This window comes from Aplosporella prunicola (genome assembly GCF_010093885.1).
Source record: "Aplosporella prunicola CBS 121167 unplaced genomic scaffold K452scaffold_17, whole genome shotgun sequence".
NCBI classification, from domain to species: domain Eukaryota; kingdom Fungi; phylum Ascomycota; class Dothideomycetes; order Botryosphaeriales; family Aplosporellaceae; genus Aplosporella; species Aplosporella prunicola.
The window spans coordinates 600,390-612,473 of record NW_022983545.1 but is presented as its reverse complement, the minus strand read 5'-3'; the positions used below and the strand labels follow the sequence as shown (position 1 = coordinate 612,473).

At 52.0% G+C, this 12,084-nt stretch overlaps 7 protein-coding genes across 7 annotated transcripts; 2 read left to right on the top strand and 5 right to left on the bottom strand.

Annotated features, from left to right (window-relative positions):
- Positions 1-24: 24 nt before the first annotated feature.
- On the bottom strand, positions 25-1,368 carry K452DRAFT_253117 (uncharacterized protein). Its single transcript, XM_033538277.1, has 3 exons — positions 1,181-1,368; positions 355-1,125; positions 25-307 (listed from the first exon to the last, which is right to left on the bottom strand). The coding sequence occupies exons 1-3, from the start codon at positions 1,263-1,265 to the stop codon at positions 144-146; spliced, it is 1,020 nt and encodes a 339-aa protein (XP_033396050.1). The 5' UTR covers positions 1,266-1,368; the 3' UTR covers positions 25-143.
- Positions 1,369-1,606: 238 nt separating this feature from the next.
- On the bottom strand, positions 1,607-2,575 carry K452DRAFT_253115 (uncharacterized protein). Its single transcript, XM_033538276.1, has 3 exons — positions 2,405-2,575; positions 1,962-2,355; positions 1,607-1,872 (listed from the first exon to the last, which is right to left on the bottom strand). The coding sequence occupies exons 1-3, from the start codon at positions 2,559-2,561 to the stop codon at positions 1,752-1,754; spliced, it is 672 nt and encodes a 223-aa protein (XP_033396049.1). The 5' UTR covers positions 2,562-2,575; the 3' UTR covers positions 1,607-1,751.
- A 101-nt stretch (positions 2,576-2,676) lies between these two features.
- Positions 2,677-4,316, bottom strand: K452DRAFT_253111 (uncharacterized protein). Its single transcript, XM_033538275.1, has 2 exons — positions 3,362-4,316; positions 2,677-3,255 (listed from the first exon to the last, which is right to left on the bottom strand). The coding sequence occupies exons 1-2, from the start codon at positions 3,997-3,999 to the stop codon at positions 2,868-2,870; spliced, it is 1,026 nt and encodes a 341-aa protein (XP_033396048.1). The 5' UTR covers positions 4,000-4,316; the 3' UTR covers positions 2,677-2,867.
- A 344-nt stretch (positions 4,317-4,660) lies between these two features.
- On the bottom strand, positions 4,661-6,640 carry K452DRAFT_289077 (uncharacterized protein). Its single transcript, XM_033540770.1, has 4 exons — positions 6,441-6,640; positions 6,342-6,385; positions 5,062-6,276; positions 4,661-4,952 (listed from the first exon to the last, which is right to left on the bottom strand). The coding sequence occupies exons 1-4, from the start codon at positions 6,481-6,483 to the stop codon at positions 4,689-4,691; spliced, it is 1,566 nt and encodes a 521-aa protein (XP_033396047.1). The 5' UTR covers positions 6,484-6,640; the 3' UTR covers positions 4,661-4,688.
- Positions 6,641-6,999: 359 nt separating this feature from the next.
- Positions 7,000-9,669, bottom strand: K452DRAFT_54353 (uncharacterized protein). The gene is made up of 8 exons (XM_033546823.1): positions 8,773-9,669; positions 8,473-8,709; positions 8,229-8,423; positions 8,139-8,176; positions 7,963-8,087; positions 7,860-7,908; positions 7,758-7,807; positions 7,000-7,706 (listed from the first exon to the last, which is right to left on the bottom strand). The coding sequence occupies exons 1-8, from the start codon at positions 9,460-9,462 to the stop codon at positions 7,111-7,113; spliced, it is 1,980 nt and encodes a 659-aa protein (XP_033396046.1). The 5' UTR covers positions 9,463-9,669; the 3' UTR covers positions 7,000-7,110.
- Positions 9,670-9,828: 159 nt separating this feature from the next.
- Positions 9,829-10,561, top strand: K452DRAFT_289075 (uncharacterized protein). The gene has a single exon (XM_033540769.1). The coding sequence runs from the start codon at positions 9,862-9,864 to the stop codon at positions 10,450-10,452; it is 591 nt and encodes a 196-aa protein (XP_033396045.1). The 5' UTR covers positions 9,829-9,861; the 3' UTR covers positions 10,453-10,561.
- A 210-nt stretch (positions 10,562-10,771) lies between these two features.
- Positions 10,772-12,038, top strand: K452DRAFT_253107 (uncharacterized protein; the record flags this gene model as incomplete). Its single annotated transcript, XM_033538274.1, has 1 exon — positions 10,772-12,038. The coding sequence occupies one exon, from the start codon at positions 10,772-10,774 to the stop codon at positions 11,882-11,884; it is 1,113 nt and encodes a 370-aa protein (XP_033396044.1). The 3' UTR covers positions 11,885-12,038.
- Positions 12,039-12,084: the final 46 nt, after the last annotated feature.

The window sequence follows — 12,084 nt, the reverse complement described above, 5'->3', positions numbered from 1 at the left end:
CACGCAGGATATATATACTTCATTCACAGGTACAACTACGATTACCATTTCTAACCAATCTGAATCAAAATCAATTTGTCTATGCAAATGGGTGGGGACATAATTAGGAGATTTTCGCCCTGGGTATAAAACGAGACACGACATTAAGTCCGGCGCTTCTTAGCAGGTGGGGAGCGGTCGGCGCCATCCTTCTTGCCTTTGCCCACCAAGCTCCTGATGTCGATCGGCTCGTCGCCGTCCTCCTCCTCATAGATGTCCGCCTCGTCAATCGAGGAAAGGTCCTCGTCGTCGTCTTCTTGGGCGGCAGCTAATGAAGTCAGTCTCTGTTACGAAAGTCAAATATTCCAAACTTACTGAAATACTTGATGGCGCTTGGCCAGATATCCTCGGCCAACAGAGTGGCCAGCTCATCGCCATTGGGGAAGACCTCGGCTTCGTTGCCCAGCTCGAACTCCTTGTCATCCTCTTCTTCTTCCTCCGGCTTCTCATCCACCTTTACGCCATTGGCTCTCTTCTCCCTCTTCTCGTTCTCTGCTTTGTTGGCTTCAGCAGATTCCTCGGCACTGATGTACTCCCGGCTGGAAACGAATCCAAACCATGTGAAGAAGCTTAACGTGCCCTCTTCGCTCGTCTCCATTTTCTTAACGAGAGCGTCATATTCGGGGAGCTTCTTTTCTTTGCTCTTTCCATTGGAGGCGCCAGTCTGCTTCTTCTGCGCCTCCCAGAGTTTCACTGCAGCATCAGTAAGGCCCTCGGTCAAGTCCTGGTCCTTCTTCCACTGGATCTTGACCGGCTCCGAGACCAAACCAGTCCAACCGTCGGCCGCACGCCTGAACCAAAACTTCTTCTCCAGGACCGTATCCTCGAAATATTCATTGGGAGCGAAACCAAATTTGATGCTAAAGCTTCGAGGGTGGCCAGTTGCAGGCTCCTGGTCTAGCTCAAAGCGGGAGACCTCGATAGAGTTGAGGCAATCGGCAAAAACTTTGGAATCAGAGGGCTGGATGTACTGGTCAACCTCCGGAGGAGCCGACTCAAGCACGAGAGCCCAAAAATGAGGAATCTTGGCGATCACGTCCTGACGTTTGCTGTAGAGAGGCTTGGTAAGAGCATATTGCTGGCGGACTAAGGAGTTTCAATTAACACGGCTGCTTCGACAGGCTGAATGGTATGCGCGTACTCATTTGAAGGTCAACATCGTCAAAGTCTTGCTCGAGCTGGATGAGGTCTTCGTAAGAGACAGTCGACTGCGCAGTTTCAGTCATGGTGTAAGATTGACTGGAGATGACAATGATGGAAAAAGTGTAACGATGTACGAGGGCGCCTTAAGAGCTGGTATATATATGTTTCAAAGCTCAAAGGAAAAAGTGTTGGGGATGCAGCAGACGTTAAGCTTCTAGGATTTTCAGGCCAAGCTTCGACTCAGTCAGTCCGGGTATGCTGTCATTGACCCCAGTCATATGAGTCATGTGTAGGTTTGTAAGGCTGATAGGTGAAAACCAGCCCGTATGCCTTGCCTATTTCGAGCTTGCTCCTTTGCGCTAGGACGTTGCTACTCGCCGTTATCGCCAGAGTCCTGGCGTTTGCGGCAATCTTCCATGAATATCCAGAGGAATGGTTCCCGGTCCTTTGTGAAGGGCGCAGGCGATCCATAATGCATTGATACATAAAAATAGTTAAATGTTCTCCGGTTTGTGCTGAACACACGCCCTCCCAGTGGTCTCTGCAAGGCGCAAATAACTGCTGCTTTTCTATTTCTTCTTGCCCGCGCCGGCGCCCTTGCCCTTGACGTTTCCCGACCTGAGCATAGCCCTCTGTCTCTGGTATTGTCTGACAATGTTGTCGACAGAGCCCATGTCGTGCTTCGGGTGCCTAAATTAACGTAAGTATGCCTCCTAGCAATAGACTTCAATTGCTGGAAATCGTGGAGACGATTGGTCTCGGCGCCGAATTCCACGTACCGCATGTAGTAGAGCCTTGCTCTGCGGGCCCTCTTTGGTCTCCTCTGGACCACCTCGATGCCTTCCACGTTCGGGCTGTACACTTTATACCACATTTCCACGCCGACCCTGGTCAGGTGGTTTCGCAACAAGATTGCCGTATCGATGCCCCTCCTCCGAATGTTAAGACAGACGCCGGCAAAAGGATCGCCGCTCTTCAGGCGCACAAGCAAAATATCCCCAACTTTGGCGGCTTCCGGATGAGTTTTGGTAAAGAGCCTAGTACGAGCACCGGCAGGATCGAGGATTGAAATCTGCGACTGTGTCACGGCGGCAATAGGGTCCTTACAGGCGGCTGCGGTGCTAGGTGGAGGCGGGTAGGTTTTGATGCGATTGTGAGTCTTTTTCGCAGTTGCTGGTTTACAAGTCAGCAGAGACACGAGCCATTGGGTAGAGCAGCATACCAGCAGCAGCCGGGGTGAAAAGCCCAGGCGACGCAGCCGCTGGGGCTGCCTCGACCGCACTGGCAAAGCTGCGAGTCTGGACCCTGGCGGAGCGGGCATGCCGCAAAAGCGACTTCCATGCAGCCAACGGTCGCATGCTGGGGCGTGGTGTTGCCATGGTGTGGACCGTGGTTGATTGCTCCAATGGAAACTTCAACTCGTCGCGCACGTCGTGATGCGGCGTCGCTGACTAAGCACTTCACTTCCGCGGACAATCTTTCTTCAACAATTGAGCTGCAAAAACCACTTTTTGGATTCCTAAGTTACCGATGCCCCTGTTCTTTTCTTTTCTTTGACTGCCATCCGCCATGACGCCCAGCGCTTGAAAGACCAAGGTATCTAATCATTAGGGCGCATGCCAACCATGTGCCCGCAACCGTGTAACAGTGGACGCCGACGCAATGCACATAAAAAGTATCATGCCTCACAGATTCATGATCTGGAAGTGGTTTTCCACGTCCCGGATCGGCGCTTCCGATGCAGTGTCCGTCTCTTCATCGTCCATCCAAGTTAATCCGTTTGCTCTCTCTTCCACGGGAAAAATCTCCCGTGCGTACTCTTCGATATCCCGAAAGCCTTCCCATAAGTCAAGGGCTTCCTTTGTACAGTTCTCCTCGAGCTCAGGCCCAAAGTACGGAGCGTTTTGCCATCCGAGTGTCTCTTCAAGAGCGGCCAGATGCTCCTGATAGCCAGCCGGGACCGGCACTTCACAAACGATTGGCCCGCGAACATATCTGACTGGTCGTGACAACGCACGACTGAACGCTTCGCAGACTTCTACTGGCGTTAGTCGCGAAAAGGCAAGCGGAACACTGTCAGGGGGGGGTTAGCGAGGCTGCGAAGCGTACCAGTCGTTCTGTGGTTGACTACAACTGTTTGCAGCAAAGTCGTTCCTGGGATGCATGGGCGCTAACTTACCGATGGCCTGCCCATTTTCTGGGTCCCTGTTTGAAGATCTGCAGGATTGCAGGGCCGACATCATGTTCGGCGTCCAACCAAGGGATGGGAATGTCCGGGTGGAACGGGGCTTGCCACTCAAAGCTCCCGTCCGCCAACAATTCCATGCGGAAAAGAGGATAAGGCAAGCTTGTGAAGTTGTTGTGATAGGTTCCGGCGTAGACGAAGGTCGCTGGTATGCCAATTTGACGAACGTAGTTTTCCACGGCGAACTTCTGGGCCCACATGGGCAGCGCTTTCCAGCTTCTGCCCTCATAGATGGAATGGTCAGGCATGCCGCTGTATATGTAGTGCTCTACGCCCGCCTTTTTGGCAGCGTTTGCCATGGCGCGTCCAGTTGCAATCTCATCTCCCCAGTGCGTCGTGTTGATGAAAGCCAGGTGAGCGCCATCGAAGAGACCCGCTACAAAGTGCTCATCCTCTAGTGATCCCACGCAAAGGTCGACGCCCTCGGTACTATCCAGCTCTTGCGCAACGATACCCTGCTTGTCGCGCGTCTGGGCGCGGACATGCCATCCTACGGCTGCGGCAACGCGAATGAAGCTTGCCGATTGCCGGCCGGTGCTGTTGATGGTGACAACGACCTTTTTGTCTTGCATGCGGAAAAGAGGGGGCGGGACGGGTTAGAGCGGCAGCGGCGGTGGTGTGATGGCGGAGAGAAAGGGCAGCAGCAAGGGAAAGAGAGAAACCAACCACATGGGCGCCCTACGATGCGCGTGCCGTCAGAGGGAGAGGCAGAGGCGAGCGCATGGGGCCGGGACGGTGCGGGCGTTATTTAACGTGACCGGGGCAGGAGAAGGTGGAAAAAGACAGAGCCTTTTGTCGACTTTTGTACGCCCGCGTGTGTGTGCTTGAACGCTTCAGGGCAACTGATCCTACCCTAATTACCTAATAGCAGCGCGTCGGGGCGACTCCGCCGACTGTCGCTGCGCAAGTGACTGAATCGTGGCGTAGAAACGCGACGTGCAAGCCCGCAGGTGCAGCGCTCCATCACAGGCTGGGGCCGGAGAGCCGCTGCGCGCTGGGCGATGGCTTGACGCTGCTTCTCGTGGTCAGGGTTCGTTGCGGACCATGCGGGGAAAGGCAGTGGCCCGAGAGTCATCTTGGGCCGAGCGGCGGGAGGCTGGAATTTGACCAGGGGGGGAAGCGCGGGAGCTCGGAGGGGGGGGAAGGGGGATGGGCAAGGCTGTCCGGTCTGGCCGCCGTTTGGTCGTTCCCGTCGCGTCACGCGGGTGCTTGTCAGGCATCAAGGCCGCCACCGTCGTTATTATTCATTCCACCTATCTAGTTACAACGTGCTCTCGTCCCGGACGCCCGCCGCCTCCCACGCTCCCTTTTCGCCCGTATCCGATGCAAGCTGGCGTGCAGCCGCCCTCTCATCCGCATGAAAATGCGCGCCCGCTTCACGCAACAGCCGCACATGGTCGCGCAAGCCCGCTTGTGCCGCGAGGAACAGCGGCGTGTGCCCCTCTCCGTTACGTATATGTACTGAGGCGCCTTGCGAGAGAAATTCGCGCAGAATCTCGACGTTCGGGCCGGATGCCGCAAGGTGCTTTTCATCGTTCAGTCAGTAACTGGGCGCTCTAGGCCTGTCATGTTTCTTTCCGCCCGGTTTCTGGCCTCTCTCGTAGAACTCCATCCAAAGACAAAGATGGACTTACCAAAGGCGTGTTCCCAGCATGATCCCTGTCGTTCAGCAACCACCTTTGATCAAATCTCATCACTGCCTTGGCCGCCTCCAGGTCCCCTTCGCTGATCTTGTATTCCAAAGCTGTCAGGCTGTTAACCTCGGGAGTCAACGTGCCGTTGTCCGGATGTTGAAAGTGCATCCGGCCGCTCTCAGTCAATTCTCCTCTCAGAGACACTGACATACGCTTCGCCACTTCCGAAGGTGTTATTTCTGGCATAGCAAGCAAGTACGACATCTTTGTCAGGGCTGCCTCGGTCGTCATGTCTTGGCCAAACACTACTCCTGCCCTTCCTAGTACCGTGGCCGGAGCGTACAGGGGATTGACACTTCCACTGAGACACTGCGTCACATTCACAATGACGACGCCTCGCTTGACGGCATCCGCGAGTACTCTGGTCATGTCAGAATCGGGTCCCCCGGGGGCATTGCCGGCTCCAAAGGTTTCGAGCACAAGCCCTTTAAGGCCATCCAGGTGCAAGACGGCATCAACCATTTCTGGTTTGATGCCTGGGAAAACTCTTAAGCAGGCCACGTGTGCTGTGTCCAAATTGGATTGGATGCTGAACGGTAGGACAGATTGCGGCCGGTACACCAGGTTCCACTGAACGTTCGTCCTCAGAGAGGAAATGGTGGCCAAGGGAGGCAGATTCGGGCTGGCGAAAGCTGAAAAGTCGTCTGCAGAAACCTTTGTTGCCCTGTTTCCGCGAAACAATTTGAAGTTGAAAAACAGGCAGACTTCCGGAATCATGAAATGTCCCGCGATGACTAAACTCGACAATAGATTGTCCGTGGCATCGTTTTGCAGTTGTGACATTGGGGCTTGGCTCCCTGTCAAAATAACTGGCTTGCCAAGGTTTTGAAGCATAAAACTCAGGGCTGAGCACGTGTAAGCAAGGCTGTCTGTACCGTGCAATACCACGAAACCGTCATATAAAGTGTAGTTTCGGTAAATCGTCTTGGCGATCTGGTCCCAACCGGCGGCATTGATAGAACTGCTGTCAAGAAGTTTCTCAAACTCCAAAACCGCATATCTGACGCGGCGCTGGTAGGAGCTCTTTGGCGTGCGTAGACTTTGCACCGCTTTCTTTGTTCCCTTATCATCAACTATAATCTCCAGAGGATCAGGGTATGATCCATCGTTGAAGGAGGGACGTGGTGCAAGTCCCGACTTCAAGAATCCAGGAACCTGTTTACATCAGCTATGCGCCTACGTCTGGATCGTGTCTTCGAAAGGTAATCTCGATGTCTTACAGGTACCAGGCCATCTTCTGATTCTTGCATGCATATCGTACCGCCTGTACTCATAGCATTAGGGCTAGACCTTGCTGCGGAAGGATGTACCATACGTACCCGTTATAACGATAAGCACACGACTTTCCGGCACGTCTGGCATGTGGGTCGAGGCTGTCATCTTCCAGCCTTTTCTCGGCTAGGTGACTATGATTAGGGACGGGGGTGGTGGAGTGAAGTCGCGGAAAGATCGGGTAGACTAGCTCTGAGAAGTAGGGCAAAACAGAATGCGCAATCTGCGATCTGCCCTTATAAGTAGCAAGACACGGTAAATGTGAATGGATGCTGTGTGAAAATTTCGAGGTTCACCTTCAGCCGAGGCCACGCTAGCTTTCCTGCTCGTGGAGTTTCTATTACCCCTTCGAAACCGTTTGCACCGCGCGACACTCTGTTGCGAGTCGTGACGGATCGGGTGCGGGCGCGTGCGGGCCCGATCACGGCAGCGCCTCTTCTTTGAGCGCCGGTCTGGGGAGCGCAACTATCCCACAATGATGTTGGCGGGGCGTGGCACGTGCGTAGGAATCAATCACACTTGTGATGGCTAGGTACGTAGTAGGTAGGTAAGAACCTCGCTCGAGCTCTGAGCGATTTAAGACGATAGATGATGTCAACGCTTTTTCCTCCAAACATCGAGTGATCGAATGTTTGACAGCCGCAGCTTAGAGGCGCTGTCATGATATATATACTGGGTATCAAAACTATTTCCATGACGCTCCAACGCTCCACTGACTTACGTTCCCCCTACGTCCGCGTGGTTCTCTCGTTCAAGTGGCTCTAGGTTCTGCCATTGCAAACCTGAAAAGCCTATGATGCTGTTAAATGCCTCCTCCTGGGTTTTCATTCCTTCCATCCGTTCCACGCTACCATCTGTAAACGTGAGAGCTAGTTGCCTGTCCTTTCCGATACCTTTGATTAACGGAGACCCTGCCATCTTCCGTATCTCCGTCAGTTCATGAAAGGGGTGCCTCCAAAGCTCTTTGGCTGGAAACAATCGGATGAAACTGATCCCCGTTGCAGAAATGGCCAATCGCCCTGGAACGCCATGATAACGACAGCGAAACGTCATGAAATACTCCTCTTTAGATGTCTGCAAGTCGAGTGGAACCAACTCCTGACGGTCATCAATGCCACTGGTAGTGTGTAGAGTACCTTGTTGGCTTTCCAGCGTGCCTTCTTTAGCGGAGCTATCGTCAAGCAAACCACCAGGGTCGGACATCGTCACAGAGGAGGCCCTTTTCTCGACCTCTTTCGATTTTACGGCGCGTTCGATGGCTCGTTGGCGAATTGACTCTGCTTTGTTCCGTAGGTAACGGAAAGACCATTGTGCTATTACCAGTCAGCCATACATTCCGGTTGGGAGATTAGGCGTGTTCGTACCATGAGTAGGAACATCCCAAAACACATAAGCAATTGGAGACACGATATGCCTAACAGAGTGTCAGCACCTACGGAAACCTCGTGATCATATGTATACCATACCGGTATTTGGGATGATAGCTCCCAATGGGCCTACCAGCAAAGAACCATACTATAAATCGCTCAGCTATTGTCGAAAGCATTGTAAGAATATTGGAACACCCACAGATTAGCACCAATGTGACTACCCTCATGGAATAGCCGGTGGGAGTAAAAGCGCCAAGCGCTATTGCCATGCAGAATGTGAACAATGTCGCGAGTGTTTTCTCTGGGAATCTCCATTGGTAAAAACTGGAACCGATTGTCAGTTCTTGAATTTTGAACTGAACAGTTATGTCTTACTTTTGCAACATCTCCAAGAAGTTGGCAAGGTCATGCAGCTTTTTGTAAAGTTAGTATGAGCAATCGACATAAGTAGATGGTTAGATATACTTGGACCTGTGCTCGAGGGCCAACCTCGTCGATGACTGGGTCGATCCAACGCCCAGCACCATGTCTGTGTATGAGTTCACTGATCTTGAATGCAGTAGCCCCTTGGTCAAGTGCACGTTCGTGTGATTCCCGAAGCGCATTTACTGAGCGAGAGCTGTGGCGGTTCCAGACAACAATGAAAACAACATAGCACAGCTGTTTGATATCAGGTAGCCGTTCTTAATTTTAATTGGGTTGGACTTACACAAAACGTGATGACGTAGTCGATCAACCAGACGAAGAGGAAGATTGCTAGCCATTTACCTGTTGTGTAAGGATCTTCCCAACGCCATATCTTGCGAAGAGTCAAAAAATAGGATTGCCAGGGAGCCGAAGCCATCATTATACGCTCCACATGTTCTACCATGATATCTCTATTGAACGGTGAGTCGTCAGATGCCAGATAGCGTGTTGTCGAATCTTGGGTCGCATAAAGGGCATACTATTCAGTGTCAGCCATGGTCACCACCCGGTGCTGTGTCTGATCGGATTGTAATAAGCTTACGTTCCCCAGATATCGTATCCAGTCTGTACGAACGTATCTTCCTTGTTCATCATGAATATCGAAATCGGCAATTCGTGGAAGCTCAATTCGTCTGCTTGGCACCACACGCACACGGTGTATAAATCTACTCGTAGTCCAGGCCACCCTCATGCTCTCCCTGTGTGATTCCAAATTGTCTACAATCTCTTTCAATGCCTCTGGGCGCTCTTCGTCGTCAGGAGAGACATTTTGCTGAGCCCGTTCGAGCCTTTCATGAGCTTCTATGAGCACGTTGTCCGCTTCTTGTGACAGTAACGGTTGCTCCGGTGCAGCCAACCTGGTTGCAGCTTTGCACTTCACAGAATCTCTTGGGTGAATGATGGCATAGCCTGCCTTCTGGATAGCCCCTGTGGTACGGCTTAGGGTACGCCCCGCCGTCATGGTTTTCTCGCAAAAGACGCTCTGCGGGTTGAAGGCAGGATCGCCCTGGACGTCCTGTTCTGCTTGTGTTTGCGCTTCCGTGTCATCGATATGCAAGGTCCTCATTGCCTTGGACTTGGCTTTCTGTGAGATGTGGTGCACTCGTGCCCATCGACGTGGAGGCGATGCGTCGTTCGTGGACGAAGCATTGGAAGGCGATCGGGCTGAAGCATAGCTGACATCGCTCGAGCTGTATGTGTTAAGGGACGTGTCGTCGGCTTGGGCGCTCATGATGGCGGCTTGCGGCAGTTCGCGTAGAGCATGCAAACAAGACGCATGGCGGATGACGTTGCAGCAGATGGGATGGAAGCCATAGAACAGGAGCGTGTCGCAGCTGCCTTGTTTGCGGCTGGAGTAGTGCAGGTTAGTAATTGTGGAGGCGACTCTATGTCGATATTCTCCCGTCACGCGGCCTAAAGAGTGCTGGATTCTTCAAAGCACATCCCGGTAAGGCTCTTTGAGGCTCCTTGGTGTCAGAGTGTTCCGCACCTATTACAATAGACACTAGTCGTGCGATGCACGTGACATTGATCTACGACGTCAGCAAACATTCAGCGCTTGAACGTGCCCCAACACGCGCCATCGTTTACCGACTACCGAGTACCGACAGGACCGACGAAACCCAGCACCATGCCTTCGTCGAGTGAACAATCGGCATATTTTGTCACTGGTGCTCTCGCCGGCCTGGCCGCTCTCCCAATCGAGCTCGGTCCCTCAGCTAGGCTTCTCCCGGTCCTCAAAAGCCACCTTGCCATACAAGTGCCGCGGGCGGGCTTCCGTTTCTGGGTATTCGACCTCTCCAAATCCCAGCTTTCTTCACAGCTCCCTGGGACAGGCCTCCTCCGGACTACTCTTGTGGGAGCATTGTCTGGATTCTCTGGTGGGCTGGCCGAGGTGACTTACCAGTCACTTGTTTTCAGGCGTCACCTTCCTGAGTTTGCGGCACTAGCCAGCCAATCTGGCAAATTGTTCTTCTGTTTTGGCACCTATACGTTTCTATCAACTTCATTAAGTGAGGAACTACCGCCACGGCCGTTCTGGTATTGCTGGGTCATGGGTGCGGTTGCGGGGGCGGTCGGTAGCGGTGTTTTGGCTGCGGTGGAGGGTGCCAGGGGATCTGTCCTCGCAAAGTTGACAGGGAAGGGCGCACTTAGCATTGGAACTGTCATTGCAGTACAGGTAACGACATGTGCCAAAACTTTAATGCCTGCCAAAGCCTGAACACAAGCATCCACCCAAGAAAGGTACAGCTCGCGAGATTCAAACAATGCTAAAAAGGCTTAGTTTGTCGGTTAGATATTTCCACCAATCAAAACTCTTAGATGCCGGGGAATTGTAGGTCGCTGTGGGGCTGATCGCTACCAGCGGCTGAGTGTCCCTAACTTGATTGGAGGATTCATGCCAAGCCTTTTTAGCATTGTTTGAATCTCTCAAATGGCCGCATCGCACCGGAGTTCTTCCGGAGCTGGGGGGTGCTGCAGTTATTATATGAAGTAACCCGTGTCCATCGCACCTTTGTTCCGTCAACTTTCTCGGCACAATGGGTGGCCATGCTTTCGAGAAGCTTGGCATAAGTACACCGCGAATTTCAACACATGTCTACAAGGACTTGGCGTCAAAATACTTGGAGGTGCTTGCTAGCTTCTTCCAAAGAGTCACTTGCTCACATGAACCGCCCAACAAGGATTCACATGGGGATGTTGATCTTCTCGTGGAAGGGCCTCACCTTGGAGTTTCATCCGAACACCTTGCTGAAGTCCTCGACGCGAAGGTTCACGTTACAAACGGGACTGTGACCAGCTACGCCGTACTACATCCCGATGACCCCAGCGCCTATGTCCAGCTGGATGTCCAGGTCTGCCGGGAAGGATTCTTAGAATGGCAACAATTCATGACTTCCTATGGTGATGTTTCTCAGATCCTGGGCGTCGTACATCGAAGTCTAGGTCTATCTTCGACCGATAAAGGATTACACGTACGAATACCGGAAATGGAAGCCAAAAATCGGAAAGCTAGCATGGTCTACCTCAGCCACGATCCTGAGGAAGTCATGAAATTCCTTGGACTTAATCCCTCTCTGTTTCACAGTGGATTCGACTCTGAGGCCGAAATATATCGCTGGATCGCTAGTGGCCGCTTCTTCAATCGAAATGCATTGGAGACACATGGCCATCATCCACCAGAGGAGAATAGTAACGATAGAACGCGCAGGATGAAAAGAGGAATGTACAGGCGTTTTGTTGAAGGCTGGATGATGGATAATCCTCACGCAGGATCCGACTGTCATTGGGACAGAGACTCTGTCCTCTTGGAAGCAATCAAGAACTTTGCCCGCGAAGAAGAATACCAAACCAAGCTCCGAAAATATCAGGATGTTGCACGTGAAGAAGCACTATGGGCGAAGATAAAAATGACAATACCTCGGAAAAACGACAGCTTGCGCCTGGTAGTAAGAGGGCTCAAAAGATGGATCGAAGTAAAAAACGGCAGGCCTATTGTACGCAACAAGGCACTACCTGGCAAGGAATTTCAGCCATGGTCATCAAAAATTGATGAGAGGAGTCAGTTAGGACTACTTGATTGGATTCGTGATAATTGGGTAATTGTACAAACCAAGGAGAAGGGCTTTATTAAGAGGGCAGTATGTGTTTAAGGAACTTTTGTAACGTCTCCTTCCGTTAAACGACCTTACAGCACGGAAGAGACCCATATAGTATACGCTAATTAGTAGGGTTCGCTAATAGTAAGGCTGGTTTAGCTATAGGAGACGTTAGTAAATAATTATAATAGCTAAAAAATATATACGGCTATTTACTGAGATACACTTTTTTTTTTTTTTTTTTTTTTTTTTTT

Coding starts and splice junctions, on each gene's coding strand:
- K452DRAFT_54353 (XM_033546823.1), bottom strand. CDS start 9,462: ATGAGCGCCCAAGCCGACGACACGTCCCTTAACACATACAGCTCGAGC. Junction 8,710..8,772: donor GGATACGATATCTGGGGAAC/GTAAGCTTATTA, acceptor GACACTGAATAG/TATGCCCTTTATGCGACCCA. Junction 8,177..8,228: donor GCCCTCGAGCACAGGTCCAA/GTATATCTAACC, acceptor CTTTACAAAAAG/CTGCATGACCTTGCCAACTT.
- K452DRAFT_253111 (XM_033538275.1), bottom strand. CDS start 3,999: ATGCAAGACAAAAAGGTCGTTGTCACCATCAACAGCACCGGCCGGCAA. Junction 3,256..3,361: donor AGAAAATGGGCAGGCCATCG/GTAAGTTAGCGC, acceptor CCCCCCTGACAG/TGTTCCGCTTGCCTTTTCGC.
- K452DRAFT_253117 (XM_033538277.1), bottom strand. CDS start 1,265: ATGACTGAAACTGCGCAGTCGACTGTCTCTTACGAAGACCTCATCCAG. Junction 1,126..1,180: donor CGATGTTGACCTTCAAATGA/GTACGCGCATAC, acceptor GAAACTCCTTAG/TCCGCCAGCAATATGCTCTT. Junction 308..354: donor AAGCGCCATCAAGTATTTCA/GTAAGTTTGGAA, acceptor TGACTTCATTAG/CTGCCGCCCAAGAAGACGAC.
- K452DRAFT_253115 (XM_033538276.1), bottom strand. CDS start 2,561: ATGGCAACACCACGCCCCAGCATGCGACCGTTGGCTGCATGGAAGTCG. Junction 2,356..2,404: donor TTTCACCCCGGCTGCTGCTG/GTATGCTGCTCT, acceptor CTTGTAAACCAG/CAACTGCGAAAAAGACTCAC. Junction 1,873..1,961: donor GCAAGGCTCTACTACATGCG/GTACGTGGAATT, acceptor ACGTTAATTTAG/GCACCCGAAGCACGACATGG.
- K452DRAFT_289075 (XM_033540769.1), top strand. CDS start 9,862: ATGCCTTCGTCGAGTGAACAATCGGCATATTTTGTCACTGGTGCTCTC.
- K452DRAFT_289077 (XM_033540770.1), bottom strand. CDS start 6,483: ATGCCAGACGTGCCGGAAAGTCGTGTGCTTATCGTTATAACGG. Junction 6,386..6,440: donor TGTGCTTATCGTTATAACGG/GTACGTATGGTA, acceptor CTATGAGTACAG/GCGGTACGATATGCATGCAA. Junction 4,953..5,061: donor ATGCTGGGAACACGCCTTTG/GTAAGTCCATCT, acceptor AACGATGAAAAG/CACCTTGCGGCATCCGGCCC.